Genomic DNA, 17,074 nt, shown 5'->3' with positions numbered 1-17,074 from the left:
AAAACAAAACAATTGGGAATAAAAGAAATGAGTGGTCTTTGTTTTTACTTCGTAAAGAGCTGCTTGACAAGGTGAGGACCCCAGGTACAAGAAGCTAACAAAATCTATACACAACGTTATTTTAATTAACGATTTCAATCTTTGTATAGACAGAAAACCACCATTCGATATATGTTCTGAAGACACGACTGAATCTAACACCAAAGGATTCAAGGAAAAAGTTCAAAACCCCCCATACCTCCCATGTTTACAAACTTCTAGTGGTCACATGTGAGACACATTTCTAGAGCGCTAAGATGGCTACATGCTTGATTAAAAATACCACACTTTTTTCTTGGATGTGAATCTGAAAAACCGACTACCGCTAACTCAGGACAAACGGAAACTCCCAAAGCGTAAAACAATGTCTTCCTGTAACAATTTATGGTTTTAATTTTCATTAGAATCTTAACAATTTACAAAGAAAGATAAGCCCAGTTGTTTTTTTTTTTTTTCATTTCAATTCAATTCACTGTCAAAATTGACAAATTGGAAATTCGCTGCACTGTTATTGTGTCGAGGCGAAATACTTTCTTTTTCACTGTAATTACACATTTTGACAACATATGTAGATGAAGAGTTGTATTTAATTGGGAATTCGCTTTCTGGTCGACCTTATAATTGGGCCCAAGGTAGATCTACTAGGTATTCGCATCACCCCAGCTGACGGCACCTTTAAATGCCAAAACAAGTGGTTGTAATTCTGAATTCGCCTTAAATAAATGCAACGCAAAAACAAAGTTTGTTTATGCCAAGGTAGATGTACTAGGTAATCGCATCAGCCCAGCTGACGGCACCATTAAATGTCAAAACAAATTGTTGTAATGATGAATTCGCCCTAAATGAATGCAACAACAAATTTGTTTATGTTTTCTTCCCTAAATAATTTAATAATTAATTTAAGAGCAAGTTTAGAGTGAAACCAGTAAAAAAATTAAAAGAAAATGAAAAAGTGCTCGATTTGCAATAAGAAATATTGTGATGGAAATTTAACACTATTTAGTGTCCCTAAAGACAAAGGAAGGAGGTTAGAATGGAGTGCAGCTTGAGGAATTAAGTTAGCCCCAACATCTATGATTTGTATGGACCATTTTAATCCAAAGCACATCACGGGAAGTAGTGCAAGAATTCGGCTCCAATGAATTCTATCCAATTTTTTGCGATTCTGTTCCTGGATATTATGTTGTTGGCTATTGGCCAAATTATTGAGATTTTGATATTCATATCCTGCTGTTGCTGCTATTGAATATGTGGTGAATGTATGGCCATATGCTTCGGAGTGTTGGTACCCTGATTTTGCATAGAACGATATTGGTGCTATGTTTTTTTTTTTTTTTTTCTTTAAACCATTTTTTCTATATTTTCTATTGAATATAAATTGCGACGTTCGTTTACGACGAGAGGCACACAAAATAAAATGTAAACAAACACCTCGTTTCTGATTGGTTGAAACAAATTTGCCGCAACCTTTAAATGTCATGGCGAATCTATGTTTTTCGCCTTAGATGCCAATTTTGACATTTGAGGGGACCACAAAAGTTACTTTGTTGTAGCAATTCGCCGATGCGGTTACCTGTTAGATCTACCTTGGTTTATGCCTTCTTCACTAAAAATATTTTTTTCTGATATTTCAAAAGTTTAGAGCAAGTTTAGAGTGAATTATCAGCAAAAAAATTAAAAAGAAAATGAAAAAGTGTTCCATTTGCAATAAGAAGTCACGAGAGCTGTGACTCAGTTGGTATTATCCAAACTCCTACTAGCCTCAGCTCTCTGTGGTCTGTGAAAATTCTTTGTATGCTTTTGGGAATTTGCATCGGCTCTGCTACCAAGAGGGCTTTTAGTGGTGGCGGTGTAACCTCCCGTTACCAACAATAGCTGATATATTAGTGGTATTTGTCGATGACGTAGAAGATATTACAGTTGTAGGGGTTTTGAAAACATTTCGGAGGCTTACTATCAACTTGGGGCTGTTACAATGGTCCCTGAGAGTCGCATTATTATGCTAGGAACACAATTGGAGCGAACGACGAATTTTTTCGCGGCGTATGTTCGTCGTCAAAAATAAAAACCATGTGTGTATATGGAAGTGCACACAATCACGGCGCCGGCGAAAATTTCGTCGGTCGCCGCGAACTCAATTAGCTTTATTTCTATTTCATACGCCGGCGAACGGCGACAAAACAGTACAAGGTGGCCATACTTGTACGAATTTTATGTGTTTTAGTAAATAAAGTTACTTTTTACTTAAAAATTTGTTATGGTCACTCTACTATCTGTTATTCGTATAAAAAAACATAAATAATTTGTTTATTTATTTGTGCACTTGCGTCTGAGTGAAGATGGATATGAGTGAATTTATAATAGAGAAGATGGACATAACTGAAATTATAAAGAATTATGAGTTCTTGTATAATTTTCATTGTAGTCAACAAATGAGCAAAAAGTAAACAACTTCATCAGCTGTTTTATAATTTCGTCGGTATTGTGTTCCATACGACGAATTTTCGCGGCTCATTTTGTCGCCGCGTAGGGCGAAATTCGTCGTTCGCTCCAATTGTGTTCCTAGCATTACTTGTCTTAATTTCCACACACAACATAAAATGGAAACAAACACCTCGTTTCTGATTGGTTGAAACGAATTTGCCGCAAACTTTAAATGTCATGGTGAATGCATGTTTTTCGCCTTAGATGCCAATTTTGACATTTGTGGTACCACAAAAGTTGCTTTGTTGTAACAATTCGCCGATGCGGTTACCTGTTAAATCTACCTTGTGTTGAACTAAATTGGATATGTGGCCAATTGCCCTTTAAAAATAGAATTGCCAGCACCAAATAATTAGTGTTGGGAAATTTTTTTTTAGTTTATTGCAAGGCAGATCTACCTTGGTTTATTGTTTTCGGCCATATACATTTGCTCATTTTTGTAATCATGGACGCTGCACAATCAACATCACCGGAGTTATCATCCAACTCCCCTGAACCCAAACCATCCACTGTTCCAACTCAGCTATTGAGAGAAAAGATACGCGAATATACCAAAAAACATCGGGAAGCAATTCGCGCCGAAGTTTCAGACTCCTTGAGATTTCAGTTGGGCGAGATTAAAGAACGTATCCAAGAGTTGGACAATGTCACTGAGAAAGATGTTGCTGGTCTAGCTGCTCGCATAAAACGCAGAAAGCATGCCACAATCGAAGATATGTACAGACTATCTCATGCATTTCTACAGAATGTGGCCAATATACAAGCATTTAATAAAATTCCCGGTTCCATGCAGGTTCTGATCAAAGAACTTACTGGAAATGACTCGGAAAGACAAATGTCAGCTGCAGAGTGTCTGTGTAATCTTTCACTTGGCGAAGGACCGGTATGCGAGAAAATTGCATCGGCTGCGGGAAGTTATCTGGTAACCTATTTACATAGCACAGAATCTCAGTTGGTGCGTCTATGTTTGTGGATAATAGCGAATATTTTGGCAACAGGTCAAAAGTGTGCTTCCGTTCTGATGAAAATGCAATTGTTGCCACAATTATGGAAAATGTACTGTGATGATGAGATTGCAGATCCTCTGTTAGATTATAGAGAAGATGCTGCAATTTGTTTGCAACTTATGTCGTTGAACGCTCCAAATCTTATGACCCAAGAAGATCGCAACTTTGTACTGCAACAGATGGCCGATAAAAATCCAACTTGTGTGGCTGCTGAATATCACCTTTTCATCGTATTTCATATCCTTTTTACAGAACCGCATATAATTTCCACATTATATCCACCTGACGCTTTATATCTCCTGAACTTTTCCTTAATTAATTTAAACAATACCAACAATTTTCTCACCCAGCCACAACGCCTGAAGATCTTATATTCAATACGCGTTTTGGGTAATCTCTTAGTTGTCCAGCCCTTAATTTATTCAACATTATTATTACAAGTATCTTGTGTTTGGAAATCCAGCATCACTGCATTGTTAAATAAGCTGTTTGCATTCCATAATGAACATTTGTCTCAAGAGGCATTGTGGCTATTGAAAATCATTCTACATTTGGAAGAAGAAAATGCCTTTATGCAACCAAATATATTGGAAAGCATTCATATTTTTGAAGAGTGTATGCCATTTGATGATAAACCTATTGAAGAGGAGGCAGCGGCGGCAATGGCGGTTTAAATATTATGTTAATTGTTATTTCGTTTTAGATTTTTTGTATATACCTATGGTTAAAAAATAATTTATGAATTTGTTTGAAACAGAACTGAAGTTTGTATAAATCTACAAAATTTAAGTGAATAAATGAAAAATGATTTTTAATTGTAGTCTATAAATCTGTTGCAGAAGGGGAACTGAGAGCAGTAATCACATTCGGCAAATATTTTTCAGTACCAATTTAGAACATACCTGTCGACTAGATAATCATTTGGCAAATAAGTTGTGTATCAGACTTTCTGCATTCTTGATTCAATAAGATGCTTAAAACTTGAGATACGATTTTTAACGCTCCCAATTTAAAACACTTGTTGCATACTTATGTGCCCGCGCCCATACACCCACAATGTATCATGTTTTAAACCTCAAACAAAAGATAAATGCAACAATCAACCACTCGGCCATGGCCCAAACATTTTCAAAAAAAAATATAACTAGAACGTAATATCTTATTGTTTTTGCAAATCAATACAATATCCAATAAAAAAAACTGGTTTTATTCAATAACTTTATTGTTTTTTAAAATTCGACTGTTATATCTTACTAAAAATAAATGCATTCTTCCGCGAGACTTGACCCATAAGCAGCATCGATTTTCAGACAAGGATTCCCCAACTATGATCACCTATAAGCAAAAGAAAACATAATTAGTTTCTTTTTCAGTGCACTTATAAATAGAAGACATTTTTAAAAAAAGAGAAATGAATAATCTGAAAGGCTTTCGCTACATGGGAAAAGCAATTGTACGGTCGCATTCAGTCCGCCCGACGCCTTGTGGAATATCTTCATGCTGTAATTTTTCTCTTTTTTATGTATAAAATCTCAATTATTTCTCAACTTACCAAGACGATTCCATGTTCCTCAGTTGCTCGCCGCCTTATGACATCCACACCTTATTCTCCTTAAGACACATCCAGAACCTAAGATTTAATTCGGACCAAAATATACAAATATGCACAACACGCTCGTTGTTTAATTGTTAAAATGCTTTCTAAATCCTTGTAATTTACGGAAAAGCAAAACGTCTTTAAACAAACTTTTTAAGCAAGATATATCAAAAAATATTAACATACATAAATTATTAAATCAACGAGTGTGTTATGATATATTCATATATGTCGACATAATAAGTATTTAAAACAGCAAATCACAATTCATGTTAAGACAGTTTTTTTTTATTAAAAAACAAATACATTTTAGATGGTCGAATGTATTTCAAGTACTTAAGAGGTAAAAGTTGTGCTGCAAATAGAAGAATGTAAACAATAAAACTATTAGTAACCAGAATTGATTTTGCACTTTAAACATTATAAACTTTTAATATAAAACTCAGTTCAGTTATGGTAAAAACTAGAATCATTCAGCAAGGGTCTGACGCGACTAGTATCAATCGTCACTGTTTATAAACACTTACTTTTGCCTGCAAGATAGTCAAAAATATTTACCTTAATTTAAGCGACCAACAAACAGGCACCACCGGCCTTCTTGATTTTGTTTTCAGCCTTCTTGGTGAAGTATTTGGCCTTAACGATGACGGGCAAGTTGGGGAGGTGACCACGTCCCAACAATTTGTAGTAACCCTATATAAACAAAAGGAATTTATGTTTAATAAATGATAATAGGAAAAGTTTATAAAACAAAATTCCTTTTAAATGGAAAAAGTTATCTGAAAGGCTTTCGCTACATTGAATACAGCAATTGTACGGTTGCCTTCAGTCCGCCCGACGCCTTAGGGTATATCTTCATGTTAACTTTTTACATCACTATTTTTAAGGAAATTTATTTTAATATTAGTCACAAAGATATACTTACGAATTTGACCAAATCAATGACGGGAGCCTTAGGAGTCTTCTCCTTCTCCAATTCAGCTACTTTGTCGACACCGACCAAAGACCACAATTTGTCCAAGTTGAGGGTTGGGCAGAATTTGTGTTGACGGCGCAAGTGGAAGTTTCTCATACCAACCTTACCGAAGTAACCTGGATGGTATTTGTCGAAGTTGATGCGGTGATGGTGCATACCACCAGCGTTACCGCGACCACCAGGGTGCTTACGGTGCTTGCCGATACGACCGTGACCATGACTTACATGACCACGCAACTTTCTGGTCTTCTTCCTCTTGATATTCGACTAAACCGGATAAAAACAAAGCAAATATGAGTTTTTTTTTCGATAATTACTGAAGATCAAACACGTGTTGGACATTTTAACACGAGCCGCCACGAAAATGCATGCCAAACAAATTGCACAAAAACACTTCACGTGATTCACATTCTGCTCTCAGTGTAGCTTACATTTGTTTAATTCTTTTTCTAAAAACATTCCATAAATGTTAAATTTTATCGCTTGTCAATGTTTCTATTGTTTTTTTAAATAAATCACTTCATTTTTTCACTTTTGTGGCGACTCGGTAAACGAAAAACATCCACTCACCATCTTTAATTTTTCCGAAAGAAAGAAGTGAGCGAAGTTAGTTGCACACCCAAGTTGTCATCAATTTGTATTGAGCTGTGTTTAATACGCACATGGTTGTATTTGACAGTGCGACCTTCGTAACATCCGCCTTCTAGTATAAAATAATCTAATTTCAAAATACTTCAACTTGTATAAATAAAAGCACTGGTTATGCGCGTATTCTCCTTTCTCACTTTTACTCTGCTACTCTGAATTTATTAATAAAAAAGTTTTTATTACGATAACCGATTTTCCCTTTATGATATCCAAAAATATTGCAAAGCTAGTAGATTCTTAAAGGCTCTGGAACAGAGCATATATTAACAAATGCGACTTCACTTTTTTGGCGCAAAATCGGTAAAGGTAAAATGATAATTGGTAACGGTGAAACGATAATTTTCTCTATTCTAAAGGGATAAGTACATAAGAAGCTTGAAGTCATGGCACGGCACATTTCACAAAGGAATTACAGAGCCGCACTAAAATCCTGCCGTCGTTTTCCATTATAATTTGGCATTATTATGCCTAGCCATGACTTCAAGCTCTTTATGTATTTGCACCCTAAGTTCTGTTCCAGAACCTACAAATTAGTACTAATTCTGCTACAACGCGTTCCCGCAATCCAAAAAACTAGCAAAACTTGCAGCTCTCTCGAGAAAAAATGGCGCTGAGTGGTGCACATTTCTGCTTGTTTTAGCTACATGAATTTGGCCGAGCAGAAATGTGCATTTGTAAATTTGACATTTAATTGGCAGTGCTAACAAGGCTAACTAAAGATAAAACTATTATTTGTCGTGCAAAAAAACAAATAGAGAAAATATGGAGCAACTGATGTATTCACTTCTGGATGATTCCTGCAGTGAAGAATCTAAATAGAAAGAAATCTAAATAGAAAGACAATACAGTTTTATCACAAAATTGTACAATTTATTACCCATTTACGTCGAAAGTTTGCATTTATTTTGCAACCAAATTTGAAATGATTTCAAATTATTGTATTTTTGTTCAAAACAAGACACAGACATATACAAAAAGGGGAAAATGTTTTGACTGAATAAGGGCACCAAAAAAAAAAAAAGGATTTGAGTGATAACTTTGTTCTACCTTCTGTAATTGTGCCATGGTTGTATCTAAGCATGTGGTTACCTTTTATTATTTTACCATAAAACATCGTGTGAAGGTAAAGTCAAAACATATCCATCACTGCTTTTTATGTAATTTACCTTGCCAAATTTTACTGCATAAAAAATAGGCTCCCTTCTCTGATTTATGAAAATATAGTAGATTCATAAATAAACATTTAGACAATTTTTTTTCCTTCATGGTAGAATTAAGAAGTTAAAGTCATACAATCATATGTTTACAACTTTTTCAAAATTTATATTTATAAATCCATTGTAAAGATAGAAGTCAAAGATGGGAACCTTTTTTTCATGATAGAATCAAGGAGGCAAAAGTCATGCAATCATATGTTTACAAATGTTTCAAAAATTATTCATTTGAAAACATCTCATTGTCAAAATTTGTACTTATAAATCCATCGTAGATACACAAATCAGAGATGGTTTTTTGTGTACTGAAATGTGATAAAATAAATTACAAAAAATGCAGAGATGGGTATGCTTATTTGAAATGACTTTACCTTTTTAATTTTACCATGCTTTTTTTATTCAGTGAAATTTGACATGGTAAATTACAGATTATTTGAAGTGACTTTATCTTCTTAATTTTACCATGATTCTAGCGTCGTTTTATATATAGGATTTAATCATGGTCCAATTATAAGGTCGAAATGCAAGCAATCATCACAATGTTTTAAAGCTATGCAAATGACAACTACAACTACAACATCTCATTGCCAAAGATATATTTTAAGAGATATGCACCTGTTATCTATGCCGGGAAATTTGACTAGATAAATAACAGAATTTGACTGGGCAAATTATGTAAAATGCAGGGGTAAATATGCTTATTTGAAATGACTTTAGCATAATTTTAACATGGGTTTTTTACTCTGCGATAAAAATTCGACAAATATTTAATCTCTATAAAATAGTTATATTTTATTAATCCCCCTTCTTATCTGTATTCACGACCCATAAAAGTCAAGTTTTTATTCATAATTATAGAAAACTTATTTTACGTTTGTTTCTCTTTCAAAACGCTTGTTGGCACGTGTTCAGTTTTTCTTTCGAGTGTAAATACTCAAAACAGGTCGATTGATAGGTACCAATCAACATCAGCTGTTTTTTGTTGTGAAAGCAGAAAAAGGATAAAAAACTGTTGGCATAGTGACCAATTGACCTTGCTTAGGAGAACACAACTTGAAACAGTCATCAAATTTTCCTTAAACTTGAAACGAGCTGCAGGTCATCAAGGCGGTATCGTCAAAAAATTGTTTTTCCTATTACATACAAATAAACTTGACACATTTATTGCATTTGTGTCATACAGGCGCAAATAAAAAAACGTTTAATCATTCCCATTCAGTAGTTTCCGCAAACAACAGCGAAAACTTTTCTTCCGTGTTGTGTGTTACATCATAAGGCATAAGTTGAGTTTAGGGGCTATGCTTGGATTGACCTGAAATTTTTACCGCAGGTAGGTATTTGTAACCTGATTACGGCAATATAATTTTTTTGTGGGGGAAATACCCGGTTACCCGGTTATTCGACCCAAAAGTTCGGATACAACATCCGGTTTATATCCGGTTCTACGTAACCGATATCAATAATATGGGTATCATTTGAAAGCTTATGAAAATTCCTATCCAACAAGTGGTCATATGACGGGGTAACTGGAACCTGTTTCGGAGAAATTTAGGAAAATGTGCATTTTTGTATGAGTAATTTTTGAAAAACCCATAAAAACTCGAAAATGGACCCATTATAGGGTCTTAAAATCTATACACAATATTATAGCTAACACTATTGCCTTTCCAAAATGGTGTCATATGTGTTGATATCTTTTGTAGTTCCGAAGATACTGACTTTTAAAGTCGTTACTTATGAAAGCAGTTGAGTGAACCCAAGTTTTGTGTCGGGTTTAACGTTCTTGTTAATCTGCTTTGTTTTTAATTTGGTGTTGTTAGAATATTATGGATCGCGTAGTCGGTGTTGGACATATCCCAGAGGAGAAAATCTTAAGCCCCGGCCGAAGGCCGGCTACTTACAAAAATTACAATTTTTAGAAAAACTATGGATCGCGTAGCCGGTGTTGGACATACCCCAGAGGAGAAAATCTTAAGCCCCGGCCGAAGGCCGGCTACTTTCGAAAACTACAGTTTTTAGGAAACTATTGATCGCGTAGCCGGTGTTGGACATACCCCAGAGGAGAAAATCTTAAGCCCCGGCCGAAGGCCGGCTACTTACAAAAATTACAATTTTTAGAAAAACTATGGATCGCGTAGCTGGTGTTGGACATACCCTAGAGGAGAAAATCTTAAGCCCCGGCCGAAGGCCGGCTACTTACAAAAATTACAATTTTTAGAAAAACTATGGATCGCGTAGCCGGTTTTGGACATACCCTAGAGGAGAAAATCTTAAGCCCCGGCCGAAGGCCGGCTACTTACAAAATGTACAATTTTTAGAAAAACTATGGATCGCGTAGCCGGTGTTGGACATACCCCAGAGGAGAAAATCTTAAGCCCCGGCCGAAGGCCGGTTGCTTAAAAAAGCTATAAAGGTCAAAGTCAAATGCATCTAGACTGGAGAAAAATATAATTTAATGAATTCTATCTCTTATATCCACGGAACCACAAAAGATATCAACACATATGACACCATTTTGGAAAGGCAATAGTGTTAGCTATAATATAGTGTATAGATTTTAAGACCCTATAATGGGTCCATTTTCGAGTTTTTATAGGTTTTTCAAAAAGTACTCATACAAAAATGCAAATTTTCCTAAATTTCTCCGAAACCGGTTCCAGCAACCCCGTCATATGGCCACTTGTTGGATAGGTATTTTCATAAGCTTTCAAATGATACCCATTTTATTGATATCGGTTACGTAGAACCGGATACAAACCGGATGTTGTATTCGAACTTTTGGGTCGAATAACCGGGTAACCGGGTATTTCCCCCACAAAAAAATTACATTGCCGTAATCAGGTTACAAATACCTACCTGCGGTAAAAATTTCAAAATGATCCGAGCATAGCCCCTAAACTCAACTTGCTCCCATCATAATTACAATTTTCCATTAAATTTTTTTGATTTCGTATATCATCTCTAAGGATTCATTTATAAAATATGTCGGAAACGAAATTCAAGAAAGTAACCCACTGCATTTTTGATATGGATGGTTTGCTTTTGGGTAAGTTGTTTGTTTGTTAAATGAATCGGGTTGTTTTTTTTTTTCAATTCGTTAAGGACAAAGCCAGCAACAATGTACTTATAAAAATAACTTGTAGCGGCATTAGCCTTGATGTAATTTTGCCGTATATATGAAGATGTGCTTCTGTATGTAAGTATGACTGGGAGAATGTTTATTAGTTTTTCAGTTGTAGATACTCAAAATAATATGATATAATTTGAGTATCCGTTTACAAAATTTACTTGACGTGGCATATTTAATATAGTTTTGTTGCCACTATAGTCATAATGACGTAATTTAATGACCATATCGAAAATAGAAACAACATTGTTTTAGAATACTTTGACGTCTTAAAATTAGTTATATGCATGCGATAAACATTCTTATTGATTTGCTAATACAATCTAATCAAATTGGAAGGGCAAATTTTTCCAGTCCTGTTCCTTTACAAATCTTATTATAAATTTATTAAAATTTAAAATTAAATTATCTAGTTTTACAAAAATTTAATAAAATAGTAATTCAGTTCACATATGTCTGTAATTTTTACCATAATCTATTAAAGAATGGTTATCATGTTGGAGCCCATAACATTTGATTACCAAAAAAAAAAAAAAATTGGAATCAAACAATTGGAAACTGATTTATTATATTTTGAATACTACAGATACGGAACGTTTGTATACAGACGCCACACAACGAATCCTGAATAAGTTCGGCGACCAAGTTTATACTTTCGATGTTAAACTGTCTCTAATGGGCATGGTACATATGGATATGTGCCGCAAAATCGTTGATGTCTACAAACTACCCATTACACCGGAGGAATACTCCAAATTACAAAAGCAGATCAATTCGGAAATTATGACCAATGCCCAATTTATGCCAGGTAATTGCCAATAACAAACAAAACTAACATTTTCTTTGCTTTCTTTCTCTTTTTATCTATGCGGCGTGTGCTGTATCAACGATTACCAAAAACACAGACACTGAATCTGTGTACGAGGAAGTCATAAGGCAAATAGCACAAGAATACGATAAACCATATCCAATTGAAACACGTCTTAAGCTTTTGGGTACTACCGAACCACGTACAGCCGAAATTGTTGTAAACGATCTAGGTTTGCCCATAACAACGGAGGAATTTTTACAAAAGTTCCATAAGTTATGTAGGGAACGTTTAGCCGATTGTCCATTGCATAAAGGTTAGACACTCAAGGGATTGTGTTTATGATCGATGTAATTTCTTTTATATATTTACACATTGTTATCAAGCACGTTCTAAGTTCAATAATATTAAGATTGATAGGCTTATGATGATGCTTTATCAAGCTTAAAATTTGCATTTGCGTTATGTATTTGTAGTTTTAATTTTTAGTACACATACTATGTATATAGCTACCCGACTTTTTCGTGGATTTGGTTTGATTGTTTTCATTACTATATTTTATCTTGCAATGTAGAGACAAAGGTCTTGATTCTTGAATCTCTGTTTGCAAAACGTTATTTGCCTTTTGATTTCCATACTTTTTCTAACATTTTTTTGTAAAATAATAAGAGTATGTATAACAAGTAAGCTTTATACTAACTATAGACAAATATTTATACTATTAATTAATCTATATATAACATAACAGCATTAGTTTCAGTAGAAATAAAAACATCAAAAACCGACTATTTTTGATGTTTATTTGGCAAAATACAATATTATATGTTATTTTCTAAATGCATAATCAATAACAATTTAAAAGTAATAACAAATGTTCTGAGGTGCATTAGAATGTTCGTAGACATATTAGTAATACCCATTTACTGTTGCAAAGTTTGTCGTAGGGATAAGTGAGTTTTGTGAGAAAGAAAGAATTAAACTTTGAGCTTCTTTCTTCCGAAAAAAAATAAATTTTCCTTACGAAAAACTTGATTTAGTTTACAAAATCTAGTATATTCAGGTTATCTATACTTTCTAATTAGAATATTTTCTGATTTGATATATGATAGAGTCATTCAGTTGAACTAAGACAAAATGTCAAAAATTAGACCATCACGGGAATAAATTACCAAATTAATGGAAAGTGCATGCATTTTGTAAATCACTAAATATATTTCATGGTTAGCGTACTAATAGTGCTTGCAACTGACTATCGAGAAAAAAATATTTTTAAATTTTGAAAATTATATTTTAGTCACATACATGCTAATGTTTGAACAATTTTCTATTTTGTAGGTGCTGAAAAACTATTGCGTCACCTGCACAAACACAATATTCCATTCTGTTTGGCCACCAGTTCTGGCGAGGATATGGTCGAAATTAAAATTACCCATCACCAAGATGTATTTAAACTGTTTCACCATCGAGTATGCGGTTCTACCGATCCTGATGTTAAACACGGCAAACCAGCCCCAGATATTTTCCTTGTTGCTGCCTCGCGTTTTCCCGATAAGCCAGATCCCTCGCAATGTTTAGTCTTTGAAGATGCACCGAATGGTGTGAAGGGTGCCCACAGTGCCGGAATGCAAGTGGTAATGGTGCCTGATGAACGTGTACCATTGGAAATGTGCTCATTGGCCACACAAAGAATTCTATCATTGGAACAATTCCAACCGGAATTGTTTGGCTTACCACCATTCGATAATTAACGAATGATAACATTCTAAAACTTAAACCATAAATGATTTTCGACACTTAACAATTATTTTTTTGTGAAATTTCCATATAAGCTGTGTTTTTGGTGTCGTCCAACTAGTAGTGAACATTTTTAGAATGATGAAAACAATGTACCTTTTCTCAAAACTGGAATAGAGTATGTCAAGCTTAGCTTAACGTATATGTAAGTAGATATAATGAAATGAAAATCTATTGAATAAATAAATGTGCAACATAATATTTGGGTAAACATCCAGTTTTATTTATTTTTACAATATTATTGGCTTATATCGAATATTTCTTGTAATATTTAGAGTAGTTATTCTGCAACATTTCCCCAAAGCTTTATTTGCCTAGAGCTTCGACGTGTTTTTGGATATCCTGTGCAGATTGATTTGTCACTGGCACTGAGGTTTCTTTGCCCAAGGCTAAAAAGAATATAATAATAAATATGTATTATATCAAAGGAGTACTGTAAGTTTGAGATTACTTTAATACTTCTTATCGAATTTTTCATCAAAACATATATCAGTAAGTCTAAATTTGAGGTGTGAAGTAGTTTTCGCAGATCTTTGAAGACTGAAGCGACGTGCATAAGAACAATAAAAAACGAAGTGGGAAAATGTCATCTATCAGGATAAATATTGCAAGTTGAAAATGTATCTTATATTTCGTTTAAAGGGAAGAATGGGAAGCGATACATTTAAATATATATGTTATAATATATTTGTTCTGTTCCAGAAGTGCGAGAATGAAATACTTTTTACTACGATAGCCGATTTTTTCTTTATGATATCGAAGAAAATTGCAAAACTAGTAGATGTGATAATATATTTAAATATATTACTTTCCATTTTGTAAATTTTGAAACAAAACATAGGGTAATGCATTTCAAATTTGTTAATAAAAAGGCTGAAATATTGGGTACGGCCGAGTTTTAGATAAAAGTTATAACATTAAACGAAAACTAACGAATTTCAAAAAAATGTGCAAAACCGAGTTTTAGATAAAAATCAATAATACTAAAAGAAAACTAACAAATTCCAAAAGGCATGTAATTTTTTGGCCAAATACAAAGCTGTCTATGTTGATTTTATACGGAGTTATATCTGCCAATGGAAAAAGTAAGGAGAGTTATGTCTTCTCAGGATAAGGGCTTATTTATAAAGCTTTTTGGTTTGAATATAATCAAATAATGATGATACCGACCGGTTTTGGTCACCTGTACTCTGCAGCAACAAAACTCGAATTGCTTTGAAATGAACGGTTTGCGGGACAGCAGTTTTTTTTTTTACTATTGTCAACGATGCTCACTGCATCGAATACAAAATTGGGCATTAATAATCTGTTTATTTTTACTTTCAAGTCATAATGGGAAATATATATATATCGATACCAAGGGCAGCTACAGTAAACAGTTCATACCGGCTCAATACACGTCTACTTCGGTTTCACTCACTACATTTTTTTATAAACTAACACGCCAACTTACCATAACGAGCCCACAAACGAGGTTGAACACCTTCACATTCTCTGATCAAAATTGGCAGCTCAGGATTGCTCTTCTTCAACGCGGGATAAAAACGTTCAACATATTCCCTGGTAGTTTCAAGAAAAAGGATATTTTTCAATTGCTTTATTCAAACATTATGTAACCTCAAATTGAAACGATTTGCTGTGGCCAACAACTTACCGGGCGCCCTTTGAGGCTTCTCCAGTCTGACACAAATGAAGGCGCAACTCCTTCAATTTGGGACCCATTTTGGTCAATCTAGCAACAGATACACGCATCTTGTTAAGATTGTTTGAGAAATTGTCGCCTTAACGCCAAAGAAGGAGGATTTGTGTGTTCCTTCTCAGAACAGAAAAAAACAATATGAAATGTCAACTAACAGCTGTTAGCGTTTGTATTATTTGTGATGTGAAAGTATTCGGTGTAATTGCTAGATTACTTTGATAATGACAGGGGTGATTTAAAAGGTATTGAAATATGACCGTTATTTTGACGTTTTTTATAAGAAAAAAATGGCTCGTAGAAACCATGACAGAAACTGAGTAAAAAACTCAAAAAAGACAGCTTCAAAAAGCAGCAAAATCCATGAGTATATTTCTAAAGAAGTGAAATACGTTACTGAGAATCAATGCCCAGACGAAACGAATAAAACTTGACATTTTTCATGTGTGTCAGTCTTGCTGCGTTTTTGGGATATTCGACTAAAGGGTACGAAAAGTACTGAAATATACTGAATGCTGAAATATATATATATTGTATTGAACACTTTGTATAGGAAAAACTAAATGAGCTAAAATTCTGAAATTTGCAATGAGAGTCACTGATGGCGTGCAGGAAAGACGTACCAAAGGGGTTTTGGAAATTTTTAAAATTTGGTATAAGGATTACGGTGGGGAAAATACGTTTAATAGATGAAGGTGGTTTTTGAAATGTGCACTAAGTGGTTGGTATGAGAATCCAGGTCGGAAATAAGTTTGATGTATGAAGGTGGTTTTGGAAACGTTTACTAAGTGTGTAGACTGTTCTTAATGGTACTAAATTTAGAACCATTTTGTTTAGGGTTAATGTATGAAGCTGGAATTTTGAAACTTTGTATCGAAGTCCCTTGTGTAAAGTAGGTTTGTTTAAAAGTGGTGGTTTTGGAAATGTAAACTACAAGTACACGAAAAAAAAAACTAAAAATTACTATATTTGGTACAATTTCGTATTGGCTGAACTGATAGTACATGAAACCTGAAATTTGGTATTAGGGTTGTTGTTCGTGTGCAGCGTGGACATATGGCAGTATCTGTGTTTGAGATTTGGCGATGGTTTGGAAATGCGTCCTATATTTGTTCGGAAAGTATTATATGGTACTAAATTTGGGCGAAAGGATACGACTGGAATCCTCAAATTTGATTTAGAGATCTGTTTTGGTATGAAAGGAATACAGCTGAAATCCTAAATTTTATATAAATGTCACTGTTGGTGTCTGTGGTTGAGAAGAGTTGTTGGAAACGTGTAGGATAATTACTAAATAGTACTTAATTTAATATTAGTTGATTTAATAGGCCATGAATCTCGAAATTTGATATTGAGGTCTCTGTTGCTATCTGGCATTGGTTTTACAAATTCGTACTATAATTGTTCGAAAAATACTAAATGGTATATGTTTTTGGATCAGTGGATGGAGAGGTGTAGACCTCTTTTTGATATGCGTATTAGATCTTACCAAAATTGGGATGGGATTGGGTGAAGGGAAAGAGCTGAAATTTCAAACAGGTCATTGTTAGTTTCTAGGGTTTACATATGGAGAAATAGTTTGGGACATCAAAATTGGATTTGCACAATTGTTTTACTAATATCCTCCTAGGTAAACATCAAAACGAAATATTTTTACAATTTTTTTTGGTGTAAAAGATAAACA

General features: G+C 34.2%; 4 protein-coding genes across 7 annotated transcripts; 2 read left to right on the top strand and 2 right to left on the bottom strand.

The window, feature by feature from the left end:
• Positions 1-2,877: 2,877 nt before the first annotated feature.
• On the top strand, positions 2,878-4,345 carry LOC101899969 (uncharacterized). Its single transcript, XM_005180769.4, has one exon. The coding sequence runs from the start codon at positions 2,969-2,971 to the stop codon at positions 4,202-4,204; it is 1,236 nt and encodes a 411-aa protein (XP_005180826.1). The 5' UTR covers positions 2,878-2,968; the 3' UTR covers positions 4,205-4,345.
• A 1,048-nt stretch (positions 4,346-5,393) lies between these two features.
• Positions 5,394-6,817, bottom strand: LOC101898357 (large ribosomal subunit protein uL15). Its single transcript, XM_005180759.4, has 4 exons — positions 6,674-6,817; positions 6,053-6,370; positions 5,686-5,820; positions 5,394-5,482 (listed from the first exon to the last, which is right to left on the bottom strand). The coding sequence occupies exons 1-3, from the start codon at positions 6,674-6,676 to the stop codon at positions 5,692-5,694; spliced, it is 450 nt and encodes a 149-aa protein (XP_005180816.1). The 5' UTR covers positions 6,677-6,817; the 3' UTR covers positions 5,394-5,482; positions 5,686-5,691.
• Positions 6,818-8,946: 2,129 nt separating this feature from the next.
• Positions 8,947-13,905, top strand: LOC101898708 (probable pseudouridine-5'-phosphatase). Of its 4 annotated transcripts, none has more exons than XM_020035794.2 (4): positions 8,947-9,075; positions 10,932-11,011; positions 11,998-12,216; positions 13,236-13,905. In XM_020035794.2, exons 2-4 carry the CDS (start codon positions 10,948-10,950, stop codon positions 13,646-13,648), a joined length of 696 nt encoding a protein of 231 aa, XP_019891353.1. In that variant the 5' UTR covers positions 8,947-9,075; positions 10,932-10,947; the 3' UTR covers positions 13,649-13,905. The 4 variants fall into 4 exon arrangements, with proteins under 4 accessions (XP_019891353.1, XP_005180818.1, XP_058987583.1 ...); XM_005180761.4 differs by lacking the exon at positions 11,998-12,216 and adding an exon at positions 11,679-11,900; XM_059131600.1 differs by lacking the exon at positions 11,998-12,216 and adding an exon at positions 11,679-11,900 and having other exon boundaries at positions 8,947-9,240; positions 10,885-11,011.
• LOC101898534 (NADH dehydrogenase [ubiquinone] 1 alpha subcomplex subunit 2) lies at positions 13,896-15,542 on the bottom strand. Its single transcript, XM_005180760.4, has 3 exons — positions 15,349-15,542; positions 15,148-15,254; positions 13,896-14,083 (listed from the first exon to the last, which is right to left on the bottom strand). The coding sequence occupies exons 1-3, from the start codon at positions 15,444-15,446 to the stop codon at positions 14,001-14,003; spliced, it is 288 nt and encodes a 95-aa protein (XP_005180817.1). The 5' UTR covers positions 15,447-15,542; the 3' UTR covers positions 13,896-14,000.
• Positions 15,543-17,074: the final 1,532 nt, after the last annotated feature.

This window comes from Musca domestica, unplaced genomic scaffold (genome assembly GCF_030504385.1).
Source record: "Musca domestica strain aabys unplaced genomic scaffold, Musca_domestica.polishedcontigs.V.1.1 11, whole genome shotgun sequence".
In the NCBI taxonomy this organism is placed as follows: Eukaryota; Metazoa; Arthropoda; class Insecta; order Diptera; family Muscidae; genus Musca; species Musca domestica.
The sequence above is the reverse complement of the archived record's forward strand: the minus strand, read 5'-3'. Positions and strand labels throughout refer to the sequence as shown.